Raw genomic sequence first — 19,035 nt, 5'->3', positions numbered from 1 at the left:
CTGGGCTTAAAAATGACTTTCCACACTGGACACAAAGCCCCTCCTCCCTGAACCCAGGTCTATCTAGCAGCTTCCTCCACACTTTGGGGTGCCAGAGAGTCTGAAAAGGAAAGCTTAGAGCAGGGCCTTGGAAATCTCCTCTGGGATGCTGTTAGTCAGAGAGTAGTTAGGGCCTCCAAGGCATTCTTGGGAAACCCAAAAGAATACTTTTTGTGGAAGAAGAAAAAACATCCAAGTCTGGTGCAGGAGTTGGAGAAAAACAGCGGGTAAAAGTTGTGCAGATCAGCCAAGCATTAAGTGAACCCACTATAAAATAGAGCTCCTTGGGGAAGGAGCCATTAAGACTGTGACTGTGCCCTTTTTATCCAGTGTGAGAGGGAATGGTCTGGCACAGTGCATTTTGGCTTGGCAAGGGAAGAATGACTGGTCCAGCTAGAAAAACGAGCAGCTCTGGTGAGCTGGAACATATCTTTCCACAGTGACATTCAGTCAGGTCTGCTTTTTCAAGAGAGCACAAAGGGAACCCTCGCAGCCAGTTGCAGGAAGCCAGGCAAGGAAAAAGACCTTTCATCATCTGTTCCTCAGTCCCCCCAGCTCCACCCCACAAGACATTTTCCAGACTTTCCAGTCAGCCCTGAGATGTTGACTGGTGCACCAGCTTCATCAGCTCTCTGGCATGATCTTGCTGCATTTCCCTCCCACCTTCAATGAGATAAGAGAGTCAGGAATGTTTCACACAAAGGGTGTCACTACTCAACTCTGGAAACCAAAGCAAACACCAGGACATTTGCTGCCAGCCCCAAGGAAGGCATGGGATGACTTCCCTATGGAAGCAGAAACATTTTTCCTGGTGAAACATCAACTGTGAAAAGAGCTTCTTTCAGGGTTGTTCCGGGGACAAACGAAGGAGGCTTCATCAGGGAAAGATCAGAGAAGGGAACTCTTGGCAGGGAGTTGCACTAATTCAGGTAAATTGAATGCTTCTGATTATCAGAGATGATTCACTTCTGTTCACTTTGCACCAAGTATTGTGAAAGACATTGCATTTATCTGCACTGAATCACTGTTTCACAACATGAGCTTAAGATATTGTTACTACTATAACAATGGGAAGGCTTGGACATCCAAAACCCTGACACCAGCCACAGAAAGAATGCAAAGGATTTTGGTGAATCCAGACAAATCAGGAAATGTGATTTAAAATTCAACTTTCTCCTCCTCTATTAAAGAGATGGTGTGAAAACCCTGAAAATAGAAATGCAGGTATTCTGAGACAGCTGTCTGTCAAGAAGTCATTTCTGTCTCTGGAAAGATTGCTTTGATTTTTATCACCACAAGCTGAGTTTTGCTTGTGGAGAATCAGACTTACAAGGAACATATGGTTATTCATTAGTCTATGGAGTCACTTTAAATAAGCTTATGGACAATTCTCAATCTCATACATCCTTGTTAGATGGAACACCTGGAGTGAAAACCACAAAAAGTCAAAGTTTATGGCAGGGACCATTTATATCAGCTGACCTAAAATTACAGCAAAGAGCTAATCAAATCTGAGAAGGAGGTAGAAGTTAATGGCTGAATTAAAGACAGTTCTTAAGAAAAGTCACAGGAATGAAGGAAAGGCAACACAGTTGTCTGTATGTTTGTTATGGCGTTGCTTATCAGGTACAACATGCTCTGAAATAATGGTTCTCACTGCTCAAGCAGCACTGGTATTTACTGTCTACTGTCAGAAGTGCTCAACACCCATTGAGGAGACAGGGTTTCTAAAGCATTGGCTTCCATTCAAGCATCTAAATTAATAGCTGTGTTCAGAGGAAATCTGACTGCATTGGACACTATCTGAAAGAACTTCTTAGCTAAAGGAAGTGCTTCTTTGTCACATTTTTAAAAAATGAAGAGGGAATGGAGAGAGAGAAAGGGATACAACCTTACTCAATGAAGCACTATTCCTCAGACTTTTCTCCCAGCCCTTGCCTTCCTCCCACCGCAGCAATACACAATGCCTTCTTGGTCAGGGAGAACATTCCCTCTCCAAGGTCCTATATCACAAGGTTAAAAGCCTGCAATTATTAGGTAATAGTTGTAAAGTGGTAGCACCTAAATAAATGCAGCTTATGTAAGACTCTACAGATCTTGGGAAATATGGTACAATTCCTGGTAGGCAAAGGGGGTGAAAAGGAAACAAGTGCAGAAAAAAGGACAGCTTGACTAAGATCTCCAAGACCCTCAGCAGTGGAGCCGGGAAGAGATGCTAGCACTGCCAGATCCCTATATAGCACCCTGCTTCTGCAGAACAATCTTCACCACAGCTCACATTTTGTTGCGGACAAGCGGCATGGCCCTAAATTAAATGACAGTGGGGAGCAAAGCATTGATCGTCCTATTAACTGAGTATCTGTGCAAGGTTGCTAAACAGGAGGTAAGAGATACACATCGGACTCTGATGAATGAAACATAAAAAGATACAAGCACAATCACATGCTTATTGCTGTAAAGAGCTGACCTCTGTAATTATCATCTGTGGGGAAGAGTCTCAAAGAGAAAACAAGAAAGGAAATTGCAATGTGTCTATTTATTTCCATAGCTACTGTATGACTGAGAGCCGCTCAGCAGCCTCTGCTATTTGTAGAAGGGTTTCCCAACAAAACATACCAGGAAAAGGACTTGTGTATTGTTTTCTCAACACACAACCACAGCCTGATAGGTAGTTCCCCACCCTGTAAAGGAGAGGGTGTAAAAGCATGCTTTCCTTAGAGACAGTGGGGCATATATCACAAAGACAGGATCAGGGCAGGGAAAGAGAAGACATACACAAGTGATTAGTGATATAGGAGGAAGCTGAGATTATTGTCAATATCTGCTTCACCACTGCAGGGACAAAGAGAGGTGACATGCTAGAACAAGCAGACTGACAAGTGCCTGGTCTGCCAGGTATGATCATGACTCTCATGCTATCCATTTCCCAAGTCTGCTAACCATGGGGGGTCAGGGTACACCAGGCAGCTATGGTCTAAGAGTGTGCTGTTCACATTAATGACTCTTGTATTATCACGCAGTCCTTCATAAGAGAAAGGCACAAGGGTCCAAACTTACCAGTCTCTCAACCCTCTCACTCAGGTCTCTAAACCTTCCTGAGGACTGTCTGGACAATTCATTATTGTACCGGATGCTGGTGATTTTTATGTTGCCACTGTAATAGAACAGCTTCTGATCTGTAAGGGAAAGAAGAGGAACAGGCAATACTCAAAGCACGAAGACAAATGAACTTCAGAGAAACACCTGGAGCTGACTGACATCCAGACATCTAAGGAGTGGATGAGCATTCACCTGTATCCAACCCATTCAAATACAGCTTCCAAAAGCTAGGAGCCCAGGAGCAAGAACTCAGTTGAGTTGGGTAGTAAGCCAAGTAGTGACAAAAACCCCAGTTTCCCCAACAGTTACATTTGTGGGCAACCAACAGCACTTTGGGCTCACACAGGATCATGAACTGCACCTTGCTGGTCAGCTGCCTTCCTGCCTGGCCTGTATGTCCACCCAACACCAAGCCCTGGCAGGTGGCTGCTGGTGATCAGGGCAAGGGAACAGAGAAACACCACAGGTAGAGACAAGCGAAAGGCTCTGTTTGTCACTCGTGTAAGGGAGACCAGAAGAGCTGTGTGTTGACCTCACCACAGAAGTATATCATGAGGAAGATGTGAAAGGAGTGAAAGCAAGTGAAAGCCAACAGAAACCACAGCCTTAAACCACCCTGCACAGCAGGAAATGTTCCTAAGAGATCTGCAAAGATGCTAAATGAGGAAAGAAAGAGAGCTCTAGAGAAGCCGGTGGTTTTTCCCCAAATGAGCTTTAGACAATCTGATGAAAAGAAAAATCCCAGCATTGTGTGGCACACAACAAGCACAAAGGAAATGCATTAAACATAGGAACAGTGTTATGTTATATAAAACGTACCATATGCCAGAAAATAAACTAGGAGACCAATGGTGATAGCTGCTGCCACTGCTGTTCCAATAACAATTAGAGCAATTTTCCAGGGCTCAAGATGCCTTATTTTGATGTCTGGCTGATGAATTCTGGGGGAAAATAAGAAGAACAAAGGGAGATTAGTAAGAGATCCTTTTCTATTTAAACCGCTCAAAAAATAAGCTAAAGTTTTCTCCCTCAACATCAGCTGATTCTTCCCATCAGTATTAATTGACTTCTCACCCAACACCCTTGAAAATGAAACCATGACTCAAGACTATTTTGAAATAGTTGTTGGGATATGCTAGAAGTCTTGGAACAGAGACAGGGTTTGAGGGTTTGGGATTTTTATAATTAGGGACAAATTAAATAGGAGTCCCACTAAGCATTTTCTTATGTGATCCCCCAACTGGAAATCTGCAAGAATAAAACTTATTTTTCAGCTAAGTGAACCTACATACACCAATGTAGGCAGCTTTCAGTTGGTTAAACAAATCAGTTATCACAGACACACTTTTGCTCGCAAAACTGCTTTGTGCAATAAAATTGTTAAAAAACATCCCATACTTTGTATAGTACGTATCAACACATTATCCAAGCTGCTCAGTCCATTTCAGCCTGCAAAGCAGGGCTGGACAAAAAGAGAGAAAGAGATTTCAGAGGGCCAGTCTGTGCTTCCTATTTCACTCGGACTAAATCTAAAAGCAAAATACAAGCACTGCTTTGAGCAGTATTTGCTGAAGTGATGGAATGACAGGGAAGGGCAAGGACGTGTGAATGGACCAGGGAACATAGGTAGGAAGCCTCACCAGATACTTCTCTCTGCCATGCTCTCAATTACACAGGTGCTATTACAAATTAACTCACGGAAAGTCAACAGTCAGTAGGTCGGTATTATAGTTAGACAAAAACTGCCTGAAAAAGGTTACAGCAAATTCTGCCTCCGACTATAAACTCAAAGGCATCTGAAGATCCTTAAAAGCCATCTTTCTATTATGTTACCAGTGATTACAAAATACAGAACAGGAACCACAGTTTTTGGCAAAGAGTCCTTCATTTAGAGCCAGCTACCTCACTCATGCAGACATGAACATCTCCAGGTTAAGGTACAGCCTTCCCCAGGAGAGCAGGCTGCAGGGATCCTCTCCTGAGGGTATAAGGCATCTCAGTGAGTTCCCACCTTTATACCAAAGTACATATAGCCCACTTCCAGAACACATACCTCACCAGCCATAAGTTTAAAGACATTAAAATAAGTTGGAAATAACTGCAAGCGACCACAGCAGCTGTGCGCAGGAATGAGACAGCAAGCACACTCTGCACTGTACATAAATATCAAAACAGGTTCTGATATTTCATTCTAATTTTATTGTAAAGCCTTACAATTAGAGCCTTATTACTTCAGCGTGGAAAACAACTGACCCAGGCTAAATATCGTGACATTTGGTTGAGTGAAAATGGGAATACTCATTTGTCACTCATATCTGTTCTGACTTGTCCTGGTTCTCCTAGCTAGTGTTTCCTTCACTCCTGTTATCCTCTAAAACAGCTATTAATTAACCTCTCATCTGATTTGCTTCAAAATGCATCCGTGAATCCATAGCAGAAAAAAACCAAGACAGAAATTAAATAGTCCTGTTAAGAGTTTGGAGATGAGCAGCTCCAAAGTTATTTCTGAGACTACTGTATGGAAGTTGCCTTGAAACTTTAACTGGAGAAATTAAAAATATGCAGGTATAAGTAGTCAGGACTCTACCTCATTAAGAAGAATATTTCTAAATAGTAGCTCTTAGGTGAAACCATTAAGTCAGTGGCAAGTACCACTTTAATCTGTCATGTAGGTTTGTTGGAGGGTTTTTTCCCCACCACTCCAGCTAGTAGTCCTTTGCATAGCTTATATGCTTTGCAAATGTATGTTTGAAGTGAGACTAAGTTACAAGAAAAGCCAACAAAACAAACAAAAAACTCCACATTTAACTTGACACAACCTACTCTCATTCATTCTTGTAGATACTCTCATTTAAAAAGCAGTTGTCTTAAGCTGCACATAAGGAAAAACACTCAGAAGGTCTTTCAGCTATAATGATCCTGGCATAGCCCCAAACCAAAATGCTGGGTTTGAGAAGCCCATTTGAAAGGCTGAATGCCACCACTCCACTGCAGTAGGCGAGCATGAAGAAATTACTGTCTATCGTATCAGCAAAAGAGCAGTTTCAGACCACAAGTAACATGGCCGGGACACAGTTAAATATCAAGTACTGTATAATTTGAAACCTTTTCAGCATTCTTTTGTACATACAAAACCATTTTTTATAACTCTTATTCTTTATTTCTTCCCTCTGAAGTTCCATGTTATCATTTAGCAAACAGAAACCCCAGTCCACAACAGTTACTCACATATGTAATTTTACTCACACACGTGACTTTCACTTAATTCATGAAACCTGTTTGAGAGCATCCTTTCAAAGAGCTGCAGAGGGGACTCAGCATCAGCTTCTAAACTGAATTTTCTCAGGCAAGAAGTGTTTGATAAATACATCTCAGAAAGTCACTTAATGGTGGGGGGGAGCTGTCTGGGGACTTGAGATGTCTTTTTTTCCTTCTTTTTTTTCTGAATAAACGTTACCCCTTCCTCTTAAATAACATGAAATTACTGTTAAGGTTTACTCTCCACTCCTAATTTGTTTAAACAAAAATTGGTTTTACAAACAAAATATATTTTTGAGTAAAATGTCCTTCGTTAGGCTGTACCATCTGGATACTTCCCCATTTGAATAAAAGTGCAGACTGAGCGCATCAGGAAAATTTCAAATACAGGTTTTCAAAGATATCTGTGAGACAAAGATTGCTGGGCTGGTACTTTTCCATTCCCATTAACTTTGAGCTTTATTGCTGCTTTGCTTTGTCTCCTGAGGTTCAGTTCCTCAAAGATCAGTTATCTGACAACATGTCCCATTGTGTAAAGTTGGACAGTACTTACAGGGATTCAATATACACAAGAGAAGTAACTATCCCAGAACTGAAACAGCTTTGATCCACATGATGACCCATCAGAGCTTGAATACTCGGCAGAGAGCTGATAGAAGTTCAACAGTGGGAATTTATTTTCTCAGATCATTTGTCAAAGCAGTCCCTGCTAACTCTTTGGGAACTATCTACTCAACAGAGAGGGAACAGGGAGCATAACCTAGAAATGCACAGCAGGATTAAAAACACTCCACCTGAGAAGGTCATTGAAATCCTCCAGAATAGAAATTGAGATTTTTAAACGTGAACCAAATACCAGCTGAAAGCCTCCCACTGACCTCAGTGGCCTTTCTGTCAGGGTCCCTTCTGTCTGCAGCCTACGTGGTCCTCCCCTCTACTTCAGAGACTCTGCTCTTTGCCAGACAACCATGCCCATGCAGTAATCTTTACACCGCAATCAGGGACTTGATTTCATCTCACAGCAGAAAACGCCAAGTCACAGATTAAGTTTTGTCTGATTAGGAAGAGGAGTGAAATATTTGCAGACAAAGAGGAAAAACAAAACCATATAAAATTTCCCACACTGACATAACAATTTTACTTGGTTGTCCTCTCTGTTTCCTAATAAATCATAACACTGGAACTGGCATTCAGCTGGCACTTTCCTAGAAATACCCATTGAGACCTTTCCTGAGTGGCAGTAGGTGATTTGAAGGCCTGCATTCTGTACTTGGGTTGCCCCCTATCATGAGCATAAAGAAGCCCCCCTAGGCACCCTTTCATCAACAAGGAGCTCACACCAATAAACACAGAGCCAGAGGGTCCCCCTCATATGCATTTTACAAGGCAGACATCAAAAGGACACAGCTAATTATGTGTGTTGACTAAAAAATAAGAGTATTGAGGGGAAAAAAAAAAAGTCAGTCTCAAAGAAAAATTTAAAATCTTACCTAATATCATAGCTTTGTTTTTCTAAGGGTGCCAATTTAATACAAGTATCATAAGCATTGCATTAAATAAAGCCTGCATGCACTTGCCTCACTGCAGCCTGAAACTGTTAGTTTACAACAGAAATTAGTGTCTACCTACTGGAATTTAGATTTCACTTCTTGCAAAAAAGCAGAATTAAAACTGCCTTCTACAAGACAAACCACCTGCTTCAGAGGAAAAGCCTCAAAAGGCTTCCTCACCAGGGCAGAAAGCACGCTCTGACACCTGGGGGAACCCCTCCATTACCTACAGTGAGCTTCATATCAGAGACCATGTCTAGCTAAGTCAGCATGCACCATGAAAGAGAACACAGGCTCTGCTTCAGCATGCACGCACTGACAGTGTCTGCTCAAGAAAGGTGCTGACAGGACAGCCTAACAGCCAAACCCAAAACAGTCACCTAGAGATGATCTCTTGTGGGCTATTAAATGCCCTTTGGTTTTAGTCCTATAAGAGAGGCATGCTTAGACAGACAAATTTTCTCCACAATTTTAGAATACATGCAGTACTTCTCTCTTATTAAAGTGCTTTGAGAAAAAAACTTGATGAAAAACACTATATCAGGCTTAGCAATAATTGTAATATATAAATACACACGTTACAGGACAGTGATGGCATTTTAATCTGTTTACTGAAATAAATCTGTTTACTGAGATATGAAATGTCACTGTAAAACAACTATACTTACATCACTCCTGAAGAGTTCTGCAAGTCTGATACAACAGACCAGCCCTTCTGCCTTCATGATAGTTTGGTGCATCTGTAACCGCTTATATCCCCTGAGAATCTGACCCAAAGTATCCAGGTTTTCCTGTAATTTGGAAGCTTACATTTCTGGCTGAATAATAAGTTTTTCCTTATTTTATACTTTATATATAACAAAAAAAAATGCTAGGCTGGGTAGATAAACAGCGAGATGCTGTAATCTAGCAATGTATTTTCACTGAACAGTGATGGACAAATTTCTTCATGGGGGAAATGCTGCAGAAATAAGACAAGGGTCCTTAGACAAGAGGTTCAGCTGAGGCTCAAACCCCAGCAATTCTCCAGTGGCAGAGAAACCGGACAATTCCCATGTTCAGTTCTGTATGAAAACTGTCCCTCTTATCACCAAATCTTTCCACAGACCACATGAAGTTCGCAGATTGTCTTGTGTCAAAAGCATGTCAAATTAAGCCATCCCAAGCTTTGTGTCATTCAGAATGAAGATCTCTGTGCAACCAGAAATACAGACATGGAAGGAGTATGTGACGGAAGTAGAATGACTTGATTTTAAAAGCTTATGCTGACCCAAAATGCCCAGTCCTAAAACTGTCTGTGAAAAAAATTAATAAAGTGAGTACTTCTGAAATACCTATTGGGAACAGCAGAGGCCAGAAAAGCTACTGGGTTTACACTGGGGCTTGTTCAGTTAATGAAGACGACGAGACTTTAAGGCTCAGAAGGAGGTCCCTTCTCATTCTGGTTTTCCCGTCTAAAATGGTCAGAAACTGAGTGAATGTGGCAAGGAAACACAAATGGTACCAATTCCATACGAGTCAAATCAGGTGTGGTGTGTACCAAAATCAAAAGTATTTCATTAGGGTTTCCTGGAATCAGGATCTACTCTGAGGCAAACTGAGCAGAATAGGTTTCTGTTTGGTACCATGCAGCAACATCATGTGCCTCCTGCAATAATCAAGGTTAACTCCCACTAATGCCAATGGCACACGAGTGTCCTTGCACCAGGGCTGGTATCCATTTCCTGCTACACCTCAGCAGTCTGTAATTTACACTCATTTTGCCCACCTACTGCATGACAAATTGGTGCAAGTGGCACTGCAATTCCACCTACATATTCACTTTTAGACTACAGCTACTCTGTACCTCACCCTGTCAGGGCACAAGATCTTCACAAGGAAGTTGCAGGTAGGACACTGCATTTGCTTCCCAGACTGCAGGACACAGCACAACAGAGGAGGGACAAAACCAGCAAGGCTGTCTACTCCACCCAGGTTTCCTTAGCAGCTTTGCTTCCTGAAGGATTTTATGGCGCACGTGTTCTAAGTTAGCTTGAAATGTTGTGAAAAGAGGCATCTTGGAACTGGATAAAGCTAATACTGAAGCATCGCTCTTACAAGAGACAGGATGATGAGCTCAAACAGCAAGGCTTACAGCTCCTTGCTCAGATCTACATCCCTGCCCAGCAAAAAGCTCTGGACTAACAGACTACACAGTGTCTTTGATTAAGACCACACAGTCTCCATCCCTTCCCAAATGTGTAAATATTTAATTATCCAACACAGATTTCCCTTAACGTACTTTAGATTTTATAATCATCTAAACTCCTATTTAAACAACTAAATCCTTTCCTAACTAGGAGGCAACCAAATTAGATTCAGATGTTGTTTAACTACCCTCTAGAACACTTATTAGAATTATTTACACCACTGTTGATACCAACAAGACATGGCAACTAGATTTACATCTAACTAGAAAAAGGAATGGCTTTTCAATTCTGATTGGTAGAGAACTCTCAATTTTCCCTCTTTATGTGACACACACGAACTGGTGTTCACAACTGATGGGGATTTCTTCCTCATCTGACAGTTAGAGCAGCATAGCTTTTAAGGTATGGATATTAAACAGGGCAGAGGATCTTTAGGTAATGAGCAGGGTACCACTAAGGAGCACAGAACGAAAAGCTGAACTCAGTCTTATCCTGGCAAAGTCAACACTGTATTGAATAAAATTATGTTGTCCTCACAGAATGAGAAAAACACCTAAGTGGTCACAAAGAGTAAGTTTTGTCAATCCAGAAATTTCAGCATGTCTAGAAACTATTTTTAAAAACCCCCATTTTTAAAAAATACTGAGGATGGAAAAAATAAGTATTATCTTGCAATTACCCACAGCCATTTGCCCAAAGCAATACCAGAGAGGAGACTAATATCGTCGTTTTTATCAGTCACACACAAAAATTCAGCCATCCAGCCAAATCATTAGGGTGTTAAAAAAAAAAAAATCACATTCTTTTGGATTTTGTTTCTGAGGTCATACTTTTAAGCTTCATCAATCACTGAGGCACCAACAAAAAAGCTCAGGGGACACTGAGCATCTCCTATTGCCACATGAATCCAGGAGCCAGAGTGTTAAACAGAAACAAATCCCAGGAGGCTCGCTGTAAATTTATGACCAGATCCCTGCTCTGACCCAAGAGAGCACAGTAGAGTGTTGCAACAGGGAGACTTATTTTTGTAAAAATACGCTGAACTTTCCATCACTGTCTTAAATATTGTTACAGTAAAACAAACTAAGGATATCCAGCATCTCTGACTGCACAAAAATACTTTCAGACACAAAACACCTTGTCATTACACCCTAGAAATCATGGCTTCTTCCTTAAAAGTACTAGGGTCAAAACTGGAACGATGAACACCTATAGCGTTCTCCTTATGTAGCTGTTCTGCCATCACTGATTTAACCAGGATCTTTTGCAGGGTTTGGGGGAAATAATATTGCAACTACAACCAACCAAAACCCACGGTTTCCAAAAATCATGTTATTAACATTTGATTTTGACACAAAAGAGCTTCCTGGATTCTGCACTGCTGCAATAAAATCCTGCTGGAGGCAGGATAAGACAATCACAGAGAGGAAGCATAAGTGTCAACTTAAGCCACCACATCATCTTTCTAAACAGAAAGCAAATCTTTGTGCTCCTGGCCATGCTAGGGAAGGATTTCCCTCTGCATTTCTCACTCCAGCCATATGTTATTCTTTTCATCCAGACCGCAAGCTCCCAAACCTCCTTTTCAGCCTGCAACTTAATGTTTAGCTTTCCCTCCATCTATCACCCCTTTTCAGGCTGCACATTTCAGACAGATCTGTGATGTACCCTAGAGCTAAAAGGATGAAAGAGGCAGAGACAGAGCAGTGAGGTCCAAGGTCAGGCAAGAGAACAAACAGATTTCTTTTCTGGATCTATATATGCCCTTGAAGTCCTAAAGCTGTCCTGTAGACAGTATCCTTTACCACCATTATACCTCCAAATCAGACTTGCCCAGTTAAAACACGCAACCTACCTTTGAAGATCCCATGGTAGGTCCCGGTAGGTCTGGTAGCCTTTCTGACCACCAACCAAGGCTTGACTAAAGTCTGGACTGCGTAGTGAATGCTGCTGGAAAATGCAGGAGTCACATTGACTGGTGTGACGGGAAGGGAAAGGTGTTGAATGAAGATCCTTCATTGAGGCACGGCTGGCGCAACACCCAGCACCCTGTGGGTTATTGCAAAATGAGGGAGCGAACTTCAGAATAAAAACAAACAGAGGTAAGCATGGAGTTGATAAGGAGACTGGAACCTTCGGATCAGCTCCGCATCAAAGAGCTCCCCAGGCAGAGATGGACAGAGCAGATAAACCGGCCCAGGCAAGAAGACTTGTTCTTCACCACAGCAGAACAGGAAGTGCGTGAGATTTCCCTTTTCCAGCGCTCCCTTTCTGTCCAACTTGTATCCCTACAGCAGGCCTTCTCCTGAGCAGCAGCACCTTCTACCGTACACTCACTGTAAAACCCACACAGGAGAGGCACCACGCTGTCTGCAATGCTAAGTCACTTGCCTCCTGAGATAGCCAACACAAAGGCCTAACACAAAAAGAAATACAGACATAAATGGCTTGGTCAGCTAAGCCTGATCTCCCTCGGTGCTCACTCGTCCACAGCTGTCCTGGACTCCCTTGGCATCAGGGACATGACAACTATAAGTATCCGGCCTCCTAATTACATGTTAGTCATTTAATGGTTGGCATAACCCCGCCTGTGGAAAATGCTTACTCTGTGAAAAGGGCCACCAATCTCCTTGGAATTCACTTCTCCCAGCACAAACGTGATTCTTCAGAGCCAGCTGGAAGGGGGCAAAATGGATAATCTCTAGTGAGAAATTCTGCACTTGCATCTAAAATCACAAACCAAAAAGGAAAATTACCAGAAACCAAACTTTCGGTTTCTAGTCTTTGATGTGCTTGGATTTGTGCCAAAAAGTTTGAAGCATTTGGTTTTGCGGTGCAGTGTCAAGATTTCACAGTCATTTTTATGGGAACACATTATCTTCCAGAAAGAACCTCAGGAACAGAGTGTAAAAAAAAAACAGCAAGAGGAAAATCATACCAGGTCTTTTTCCATCTTTCCCTAAGGATGACCATTGACAGGCACTTCAATGCAATTATAGAAGTAAGTATCTGGACAGCCTATTTTTAGGACAGTGGGAAAAGCTGAGCACCACTGCATGGCACCTCCTATTTCTCTAACATTGATTTCCTCCTTTGCTTTGAACAAATCAATTGCTTTTTCGGCTTCTCCTAGCTCCCTGTAGAAAGGGCATTGCTGCAGTTACGTACCTTACGTGTGGCTTTACTGACGGAATACACAGTTACCTGTCATGTACTAATATCGTCCCACTGGGCATTCCCTTCCACTTCCCCCCACCTCTGCCCTTTTATTTTCTTTTTCAAGATTAGTAAAACTCAAAAAATCTGTGCACAAAGGAAATCCCTGCTCCACCCAGAAACACACACACCCACAGGAGCTCCGGCACCTGATGGAGTGCTGGAGATCAGTTACGAACGAATTTAATCCAGGAGACAAGAAAATACCTTAGAATTCCTTAGTTTAATTTTTTTTCTTTTTTACTATTGTGATCACAAAACACGTCGTCCTTACAAAACACACTCCTAGAATAGAAAAAGCTTAATTCATTTGGGATGTAACACAAAGAAGCGCATAGCAATTTCTTCCCAGAATAGTCAGGCTGAGGCTGTGCATAGTGGTCTGCACACAGAGATACAAGTTGGCAGAATTGTTAGTGGGTTACTAACAATTTCTCTACTAGTATTTAGAGGCTACTAATCTTGTGTCCTGAGTATCCAGGCCAAGCACACTGGGAAAGGGTGGTCCTTGAAGTGTTTACCCCGTAAGATGCAGAGCATGTTCCCTGACGTGCTCTGAAGTTCAAAGGCCAGCTCTACCCATCTGGGTCAGGTAAAAAACAAATTCCAGCAGAAGTAGGTTGTAGCAAACAGCTAGAGTTTGAGACAAAAGTTACCCAAGATTTTGGGCTCTGCAACAAGATTGCATGGAGACAAAGAGCATTCATCAAACCAATACCAGGTTGCAAAGGGTCTCAGGAGGCACTGCTAGAGGAAGGGTCTTGAACAACAGATGAATGAACTTTCAGAGCACACTAGGCCAGATCTTTCTGTTGTTACTCCAGAGCATGAACACAGAGCATGAACAACAGAGATATTCCAAAAACGTGATTTGATTTCCTTATAATCAAGAATTTTTTGCAATCTGCCTAATAAAAATTGAAGTAGGTCGCTTTTGTTTTCAAATCAATTAACCATTAAAATGAACTGTCCTGAAGAACAGTGGAAAATAAGGAAATACACTTGTCTGTGTCAGATTACGCAAAATCAATTTACATGTACCTGCCCCCAGGAACAATGGCATAGACAGACCAAGAAAAGACAATCATTAGGGAACAATTTTCCTCACAATAAATTAGCAAGTTGCAAAGTGCCTGGTGCTATGAGGTTATTCAGTAAGCTAAAGCAGTTACCAACCTTTTTAGTTAATACTAGGGAAGCAGTACAGAAACTAGCTATCAAAGCGTGGGGTGAAAATCCGAGAATGTGGGTGCACAGGATTTTCTGAATGAAAGCATAAAAAGATGTAATAACTATTCTCTCCGTTTAACCCTGCAAAGTCAGCCCGGCCAGTCAGACAGATTGCTTGCCTAAGAATGGTAATAATAGGCTACCTTGGTTTATGTTTGCATACTTACATAGGCTCCTTGGCTGTAGAGATGAAGAATGCCTTTAAGAGAAGACCATTGGCCAGTCCCTTAGCAATAACATCTTCGGAATTTACAAGCAAAGATGTTTTACATAATTGTCTACCAGTTACTCAACCCAGGCCATGAATTTGAGACCAAAGAGAGCGGTCAGTCATTACTTTTAAACTGAGAAGCTAATGTTTTTACCAGTTATATTTAACAGAACTGACAGAAGTGCTGTTAAACAGCATGGCCTTAAACAATCTGAACTAATTAGACCTACTTTGAGTGGGGGGTTTGACAAGATGACCTCTATACATCCCTTCCAATCTAATTACTCTGTGATTCTGTGAGCATCTGATAAGACCAAACCGGTCACTGCGATTAAATCCTTCCCTAGGACAAGTCCAGTCATTTTTCATCAGCACACCTTGACAGCTCAGTTATGGCTTCAGGCCCGCCCCCCTCCCCCCCCCCCCCCCCCCCCCCCAAGAGGCTTCTTGCATTTGGCCTTCAGAATTCAGGGGAAGCTCTAAATGAGCTGCATTTCTTTATAATTTTATCTGTGGACATGCTACACAACTTTACTGTTTTGACAAAAGAAGGTCACCAGTTTATTATCCCATGTTTTCCTTTGCCACATGAACTTCCCAGCTATGGCTTTTAATAACTGATAAGTAGAAAAACAAACCCAGAAAATCTACTAAAAGGATAGAGCCAGTGCCAGGGCTGGGAGAGGAGCCAGGTCTTTATCTTGAGCCTTGAAAAATCACGCAGGGCCAGATTTTATTACATACCCATGCAGCTTTGAGATACTGAACATGCGGAGGCTCAGATGCTACAGCAATGGCCCCAAGCTCTGAAGTATGCTAGATCCTGCCCTGGTTGGTTTCCAAATAGTTCCTCTTTCCAGGCCCTTATAACAGAAACTGCTACACCCGTCTGAGTTGCAGCCAGACAGGTCAGCCCAGACTACTGACAACGCCCTCAGACAACAGAAGTCCCCCACTGCCAGAGTCATTAAAAAAGAATTCATAGCCTGTCGCCCCGTTTGAGGCAAAAAGGTAGCACACATGTACTTGTCCTCTGCAGCTGCTCAGCCAGAGCTGCTACTCAGTACAGTGAAACAGGCCAGCCTGCATTTTCTTCCAGGTGTTGCCTAGCAATCAGGCTTACAAGCCATTCTCTACATCCACTGCACAAATCCTCTGCTCCCACTCAAGACACACAGCATCTCCAGAGAGACAGGAGATCTTTATATGAATTGGACTAGGCCTACAAAGAAACAAGGCACATCAAGATAAAAGCAAATCCTTTACAGGCACCGTTCAAATTAAACAAAAGAATGGCAGCATTGTTTCACATATTTCACATAAGAGAGACTTACCGGGAGCACTAACACAGAGCTCTGCGGAAGACAACACACTCAAGACTTCTACTACATCTCTATGTCCCCAAGAAAGGGTTAGCTTGGATTTGATTTTATATTATTTGTTAGTAGCAAACTTGGCTGGTGGAAGCCAAACTGTCTGGCTCTTTGAGATACTTTCTGCCACAGCTATTATCTGTTGCAGTTAGCCCTGCAGCAGCATGCAAAATCCTAAATGTGATTCCTGTGAGCAATTGCCTGATTTATCACACACTGCATTAGCCTTTAAGGCTTCATAGACTAAATTAGACATAATGAAAATCAAGCCTAAGACCTCCATCCTGCAGACATTTCAACTGTGGCTGTCCTTTTAGCCACAGTTCAGGAGCAGAGTCACTCTGACGGAAAAATGCAGCATGGTTCAGGCAGAGCTGCTCAGTACCAAATGAGGGTACCACTTGGTTTGCTGCCTCCCTGTGAAACCTTCTGGCTGAACTCTCTCTTGGGTAACCTGCCTTCTACCTAGGTGACACAGAATGGATTGTTTTCCCTTCTGTGCCCTGCTATTTTCATTGATTACTCAACCAGTGGTAACAGTGCCAAAGTTGGGGACAACTGCGCTGGGTACTGCATCTAACGCTGGGTCAAGCATGAAGATGACCCGGGGTCAGTCATTTTAGGTTGCCTGTCAGAGCATTGACCTGTCACAGAAACAGTTGAGGAGCAGTCAGCTCATCTGAGAGAGTACCCACCACTTTAGCCATGGCTGCATGCCTTTCCCTGAAGCTGCTAGACACCTTGGGAGAACAGAATCACAGAGTAGCTGAGGTGGGAAGGGAACTCTGGAGATGGTGTAGCCCAAAATCCTTGGTCAAAACAAGGGTGGCTGGACCAGGGTGCTCAGGATCATGTCCAATTGGGTTTTGCATATCTTCAAGGATGGAGACTCCACTCCAGACAACTTGTTTCAGTGTTCAACCACTCTCACAGTAAGGAAGTTTTTTTCCTAGTACAGTCCCTCCATCTGGTCTGTCCACTGGGGAAAGAATGATCCCAGTAACAGCTTCCCTTGGTATGCAGGTCATCTCCGCTGGCCTGGAGAACACTGCCAGACTGTCTGGGTCACGACTCCACAGGCTGCAGACTGCACGTGATCCCAAGGGTCTGGGGAAAGTCAGAGGTGTGTGACAATTGCAGGCAGCTGTTTGTATTGACTTTAGAAAGAATGATCTGTGGTTAAAGGGTACCAGGCTGATGACAAGTCCTTCCTCAGGGAAGGGACTGCCCAGTGGCACAGGAGCTGAGGGGACAAACATCACATAGCAAGCACAACCTTTCAGGTTTACTGAAGGGAAAGAACGAATTCAGTAGCTGATCAGGGGAATCAGATACATGCTTTGTATTTGTCGGACCTACTCAACTTTATATAAAAGAAAATAATTGCATTTTTGGATAACAAGTTCCCAAAAGCCTTTTCTCTGTCTTTAGAGAAACAATTTATTTACACCTGAGAGAAAGCCACCAGCAATGAATGACAAAGTATTCTTCAAAGGAAGTGTCATTAAAGAATGAATTCAATTAAAAAAAAAAAAACCACTTTAAGATAAAGCAGATGAACTGCCATTTGTTTTGTTTCTGAACTATTCTAATCAGATGAGTTTTGAAAAAAGTTTTCTTTGCAGCAATAATGGATCAAAGACCCCAAGCAAGCTGAAATTTTGACAGCTATGTTTTAGAGGAGGATCCTGGTTCAACCACATACACAGAAAAAACATGTTATTCTTCTGCTCCGTTCTTCACTTCAAACCCTTTGACAGAAACTCCACCCATACAGCTCCCCCAGCCATATGACAACCACACTAGCTCAACATATCCTTAGGTCATGGCACAGTTGCCAGCTGCTGAATGCTCATAAATGCTTTAAGTGTCACACACACAGCATGTGCTCTGTCAGAAACTCAGCACAAAGCAGGTTTCTTTAAGCCATAAAAAAAGAAATAAAAAATCAGATTTGTTAAAATGATGTCCTTTAAGAAGTCTGTCTCTAAGACTCCCTTTATTGTACTTGATCCAGTAAAATGTGACAAAAGGGCTACTGTTCTTCCAAATGAACAGCCACCTTCCCATCCATAGCCAACCTGGCCTGTCCTGTAATACTGCAATAAAGCTTAGATAATCTCAAATTCTAAGACCATCCCTTTGGCTCTTATGTATTATAGATCAGGATCAATGAACTCCAGCATGCTTCATTCATCAAAAGCTTGCTCTGGTAGCTCAGAGCATGGTACCAGGTTTCCCATCCTGATGGGAAAGGGACAAGAAGAAATCTGGTAAGTGTCTGCAATCTACAAGAATCGTCAGCAGCTGTCAAAATGAGAAGTCAAAGCAAACAGTAGCTGTATGCCACTGCAAACCTCCCATCCTATCAGAGTCTCAAAATTACTGCTGCTCTGTGCTATCTTGTTTGCAAGACGGCTGATGAGCTCAAGAAATAGACCCATGATTCCAACAATACCTGACAATGTGCCTTTCCAGTCTACTTTTCCACAGGACAAAGGTCTGGCTATGGTGGGGCACAGCAGCAGGCAAAACCTACTCAGCCCCTTGCTCACAGCCACAGCACCCTGTACTTAACATACTAGGGAGGCACTACAGAGAGACTTGGATAGATTGGATCCCTGGGCCAACGTCAATGGGATGAGCTTCAACAAGGCCAAGTGCCAGGTCCTGTACTTGGGCCACAACAGCCCCATGCATCGCTACAGGCTTGGGGAGGTGTGGCTGGAGAGCTGTCTGGAAGAGAGGATCTGGGGGTTCTAACTGACAAGCAGCTGAACATGAGCCAGCAGTGTGCCCAGGTGGCCAAGAAAGCCAACAGCATCCTGGCTTGTATTAGAAATAGCATGACCAGCAGAAGTAGGGAGGTG

At 42.6% G+C, this 19,035-nt stretch overlaps 1 protein-coding gene across 1 annotated transcript in view; it reads right to left on the bottom strand.

Moving 5' to 3' along the window:
* Positions 1 to 12,154, bottom strand: part of LOC141942173 (transmembrane protease serine 11E-like) — a 43,682-nt gene extending 31,528 nt beyond the window's left edge. The window contains exons 1-3 of the mRNA XM_074865117.1: positions 11,991 to 12,154; positions 3,958 to 4,079; positions 3,097 to 3,215 (exon numbers count right to left, since the gene is read on the bottom strand). Coding sequence (XP_074721218.1) covers positions 3,097 to 3,215; positions 3,958 to 4,079; positions 11,991 to 12,154 — 405 coding nt within the window. The remainder of the gene's footprint in view (positions 1 to 3,096; positions 3,216 to 3,957; positions 4,080 to 11,990) is intronic.
* Positions 12,155 to 19,035: the final 6,881 nt, after the last annotated feature.

Source organism: Strix uralensis, chromosome 4 (assembly GCF_047716275.1).
Source record: "Strix uralensis isolate ZFMK-TIS-50842 chromosome 4, bStrUra1, whole genome shotgun sequence".
Taxonomy (NCBI): Eukaryota; Metazoa; Chordata; class Aves; order Strigiformes; family Strigidae; genus Strix; species Strix uralensis.
Note: the sequence above shows the minus strand (reverse complement) of the source record. Positions and strands in the feature narration are given on the sequence as shown.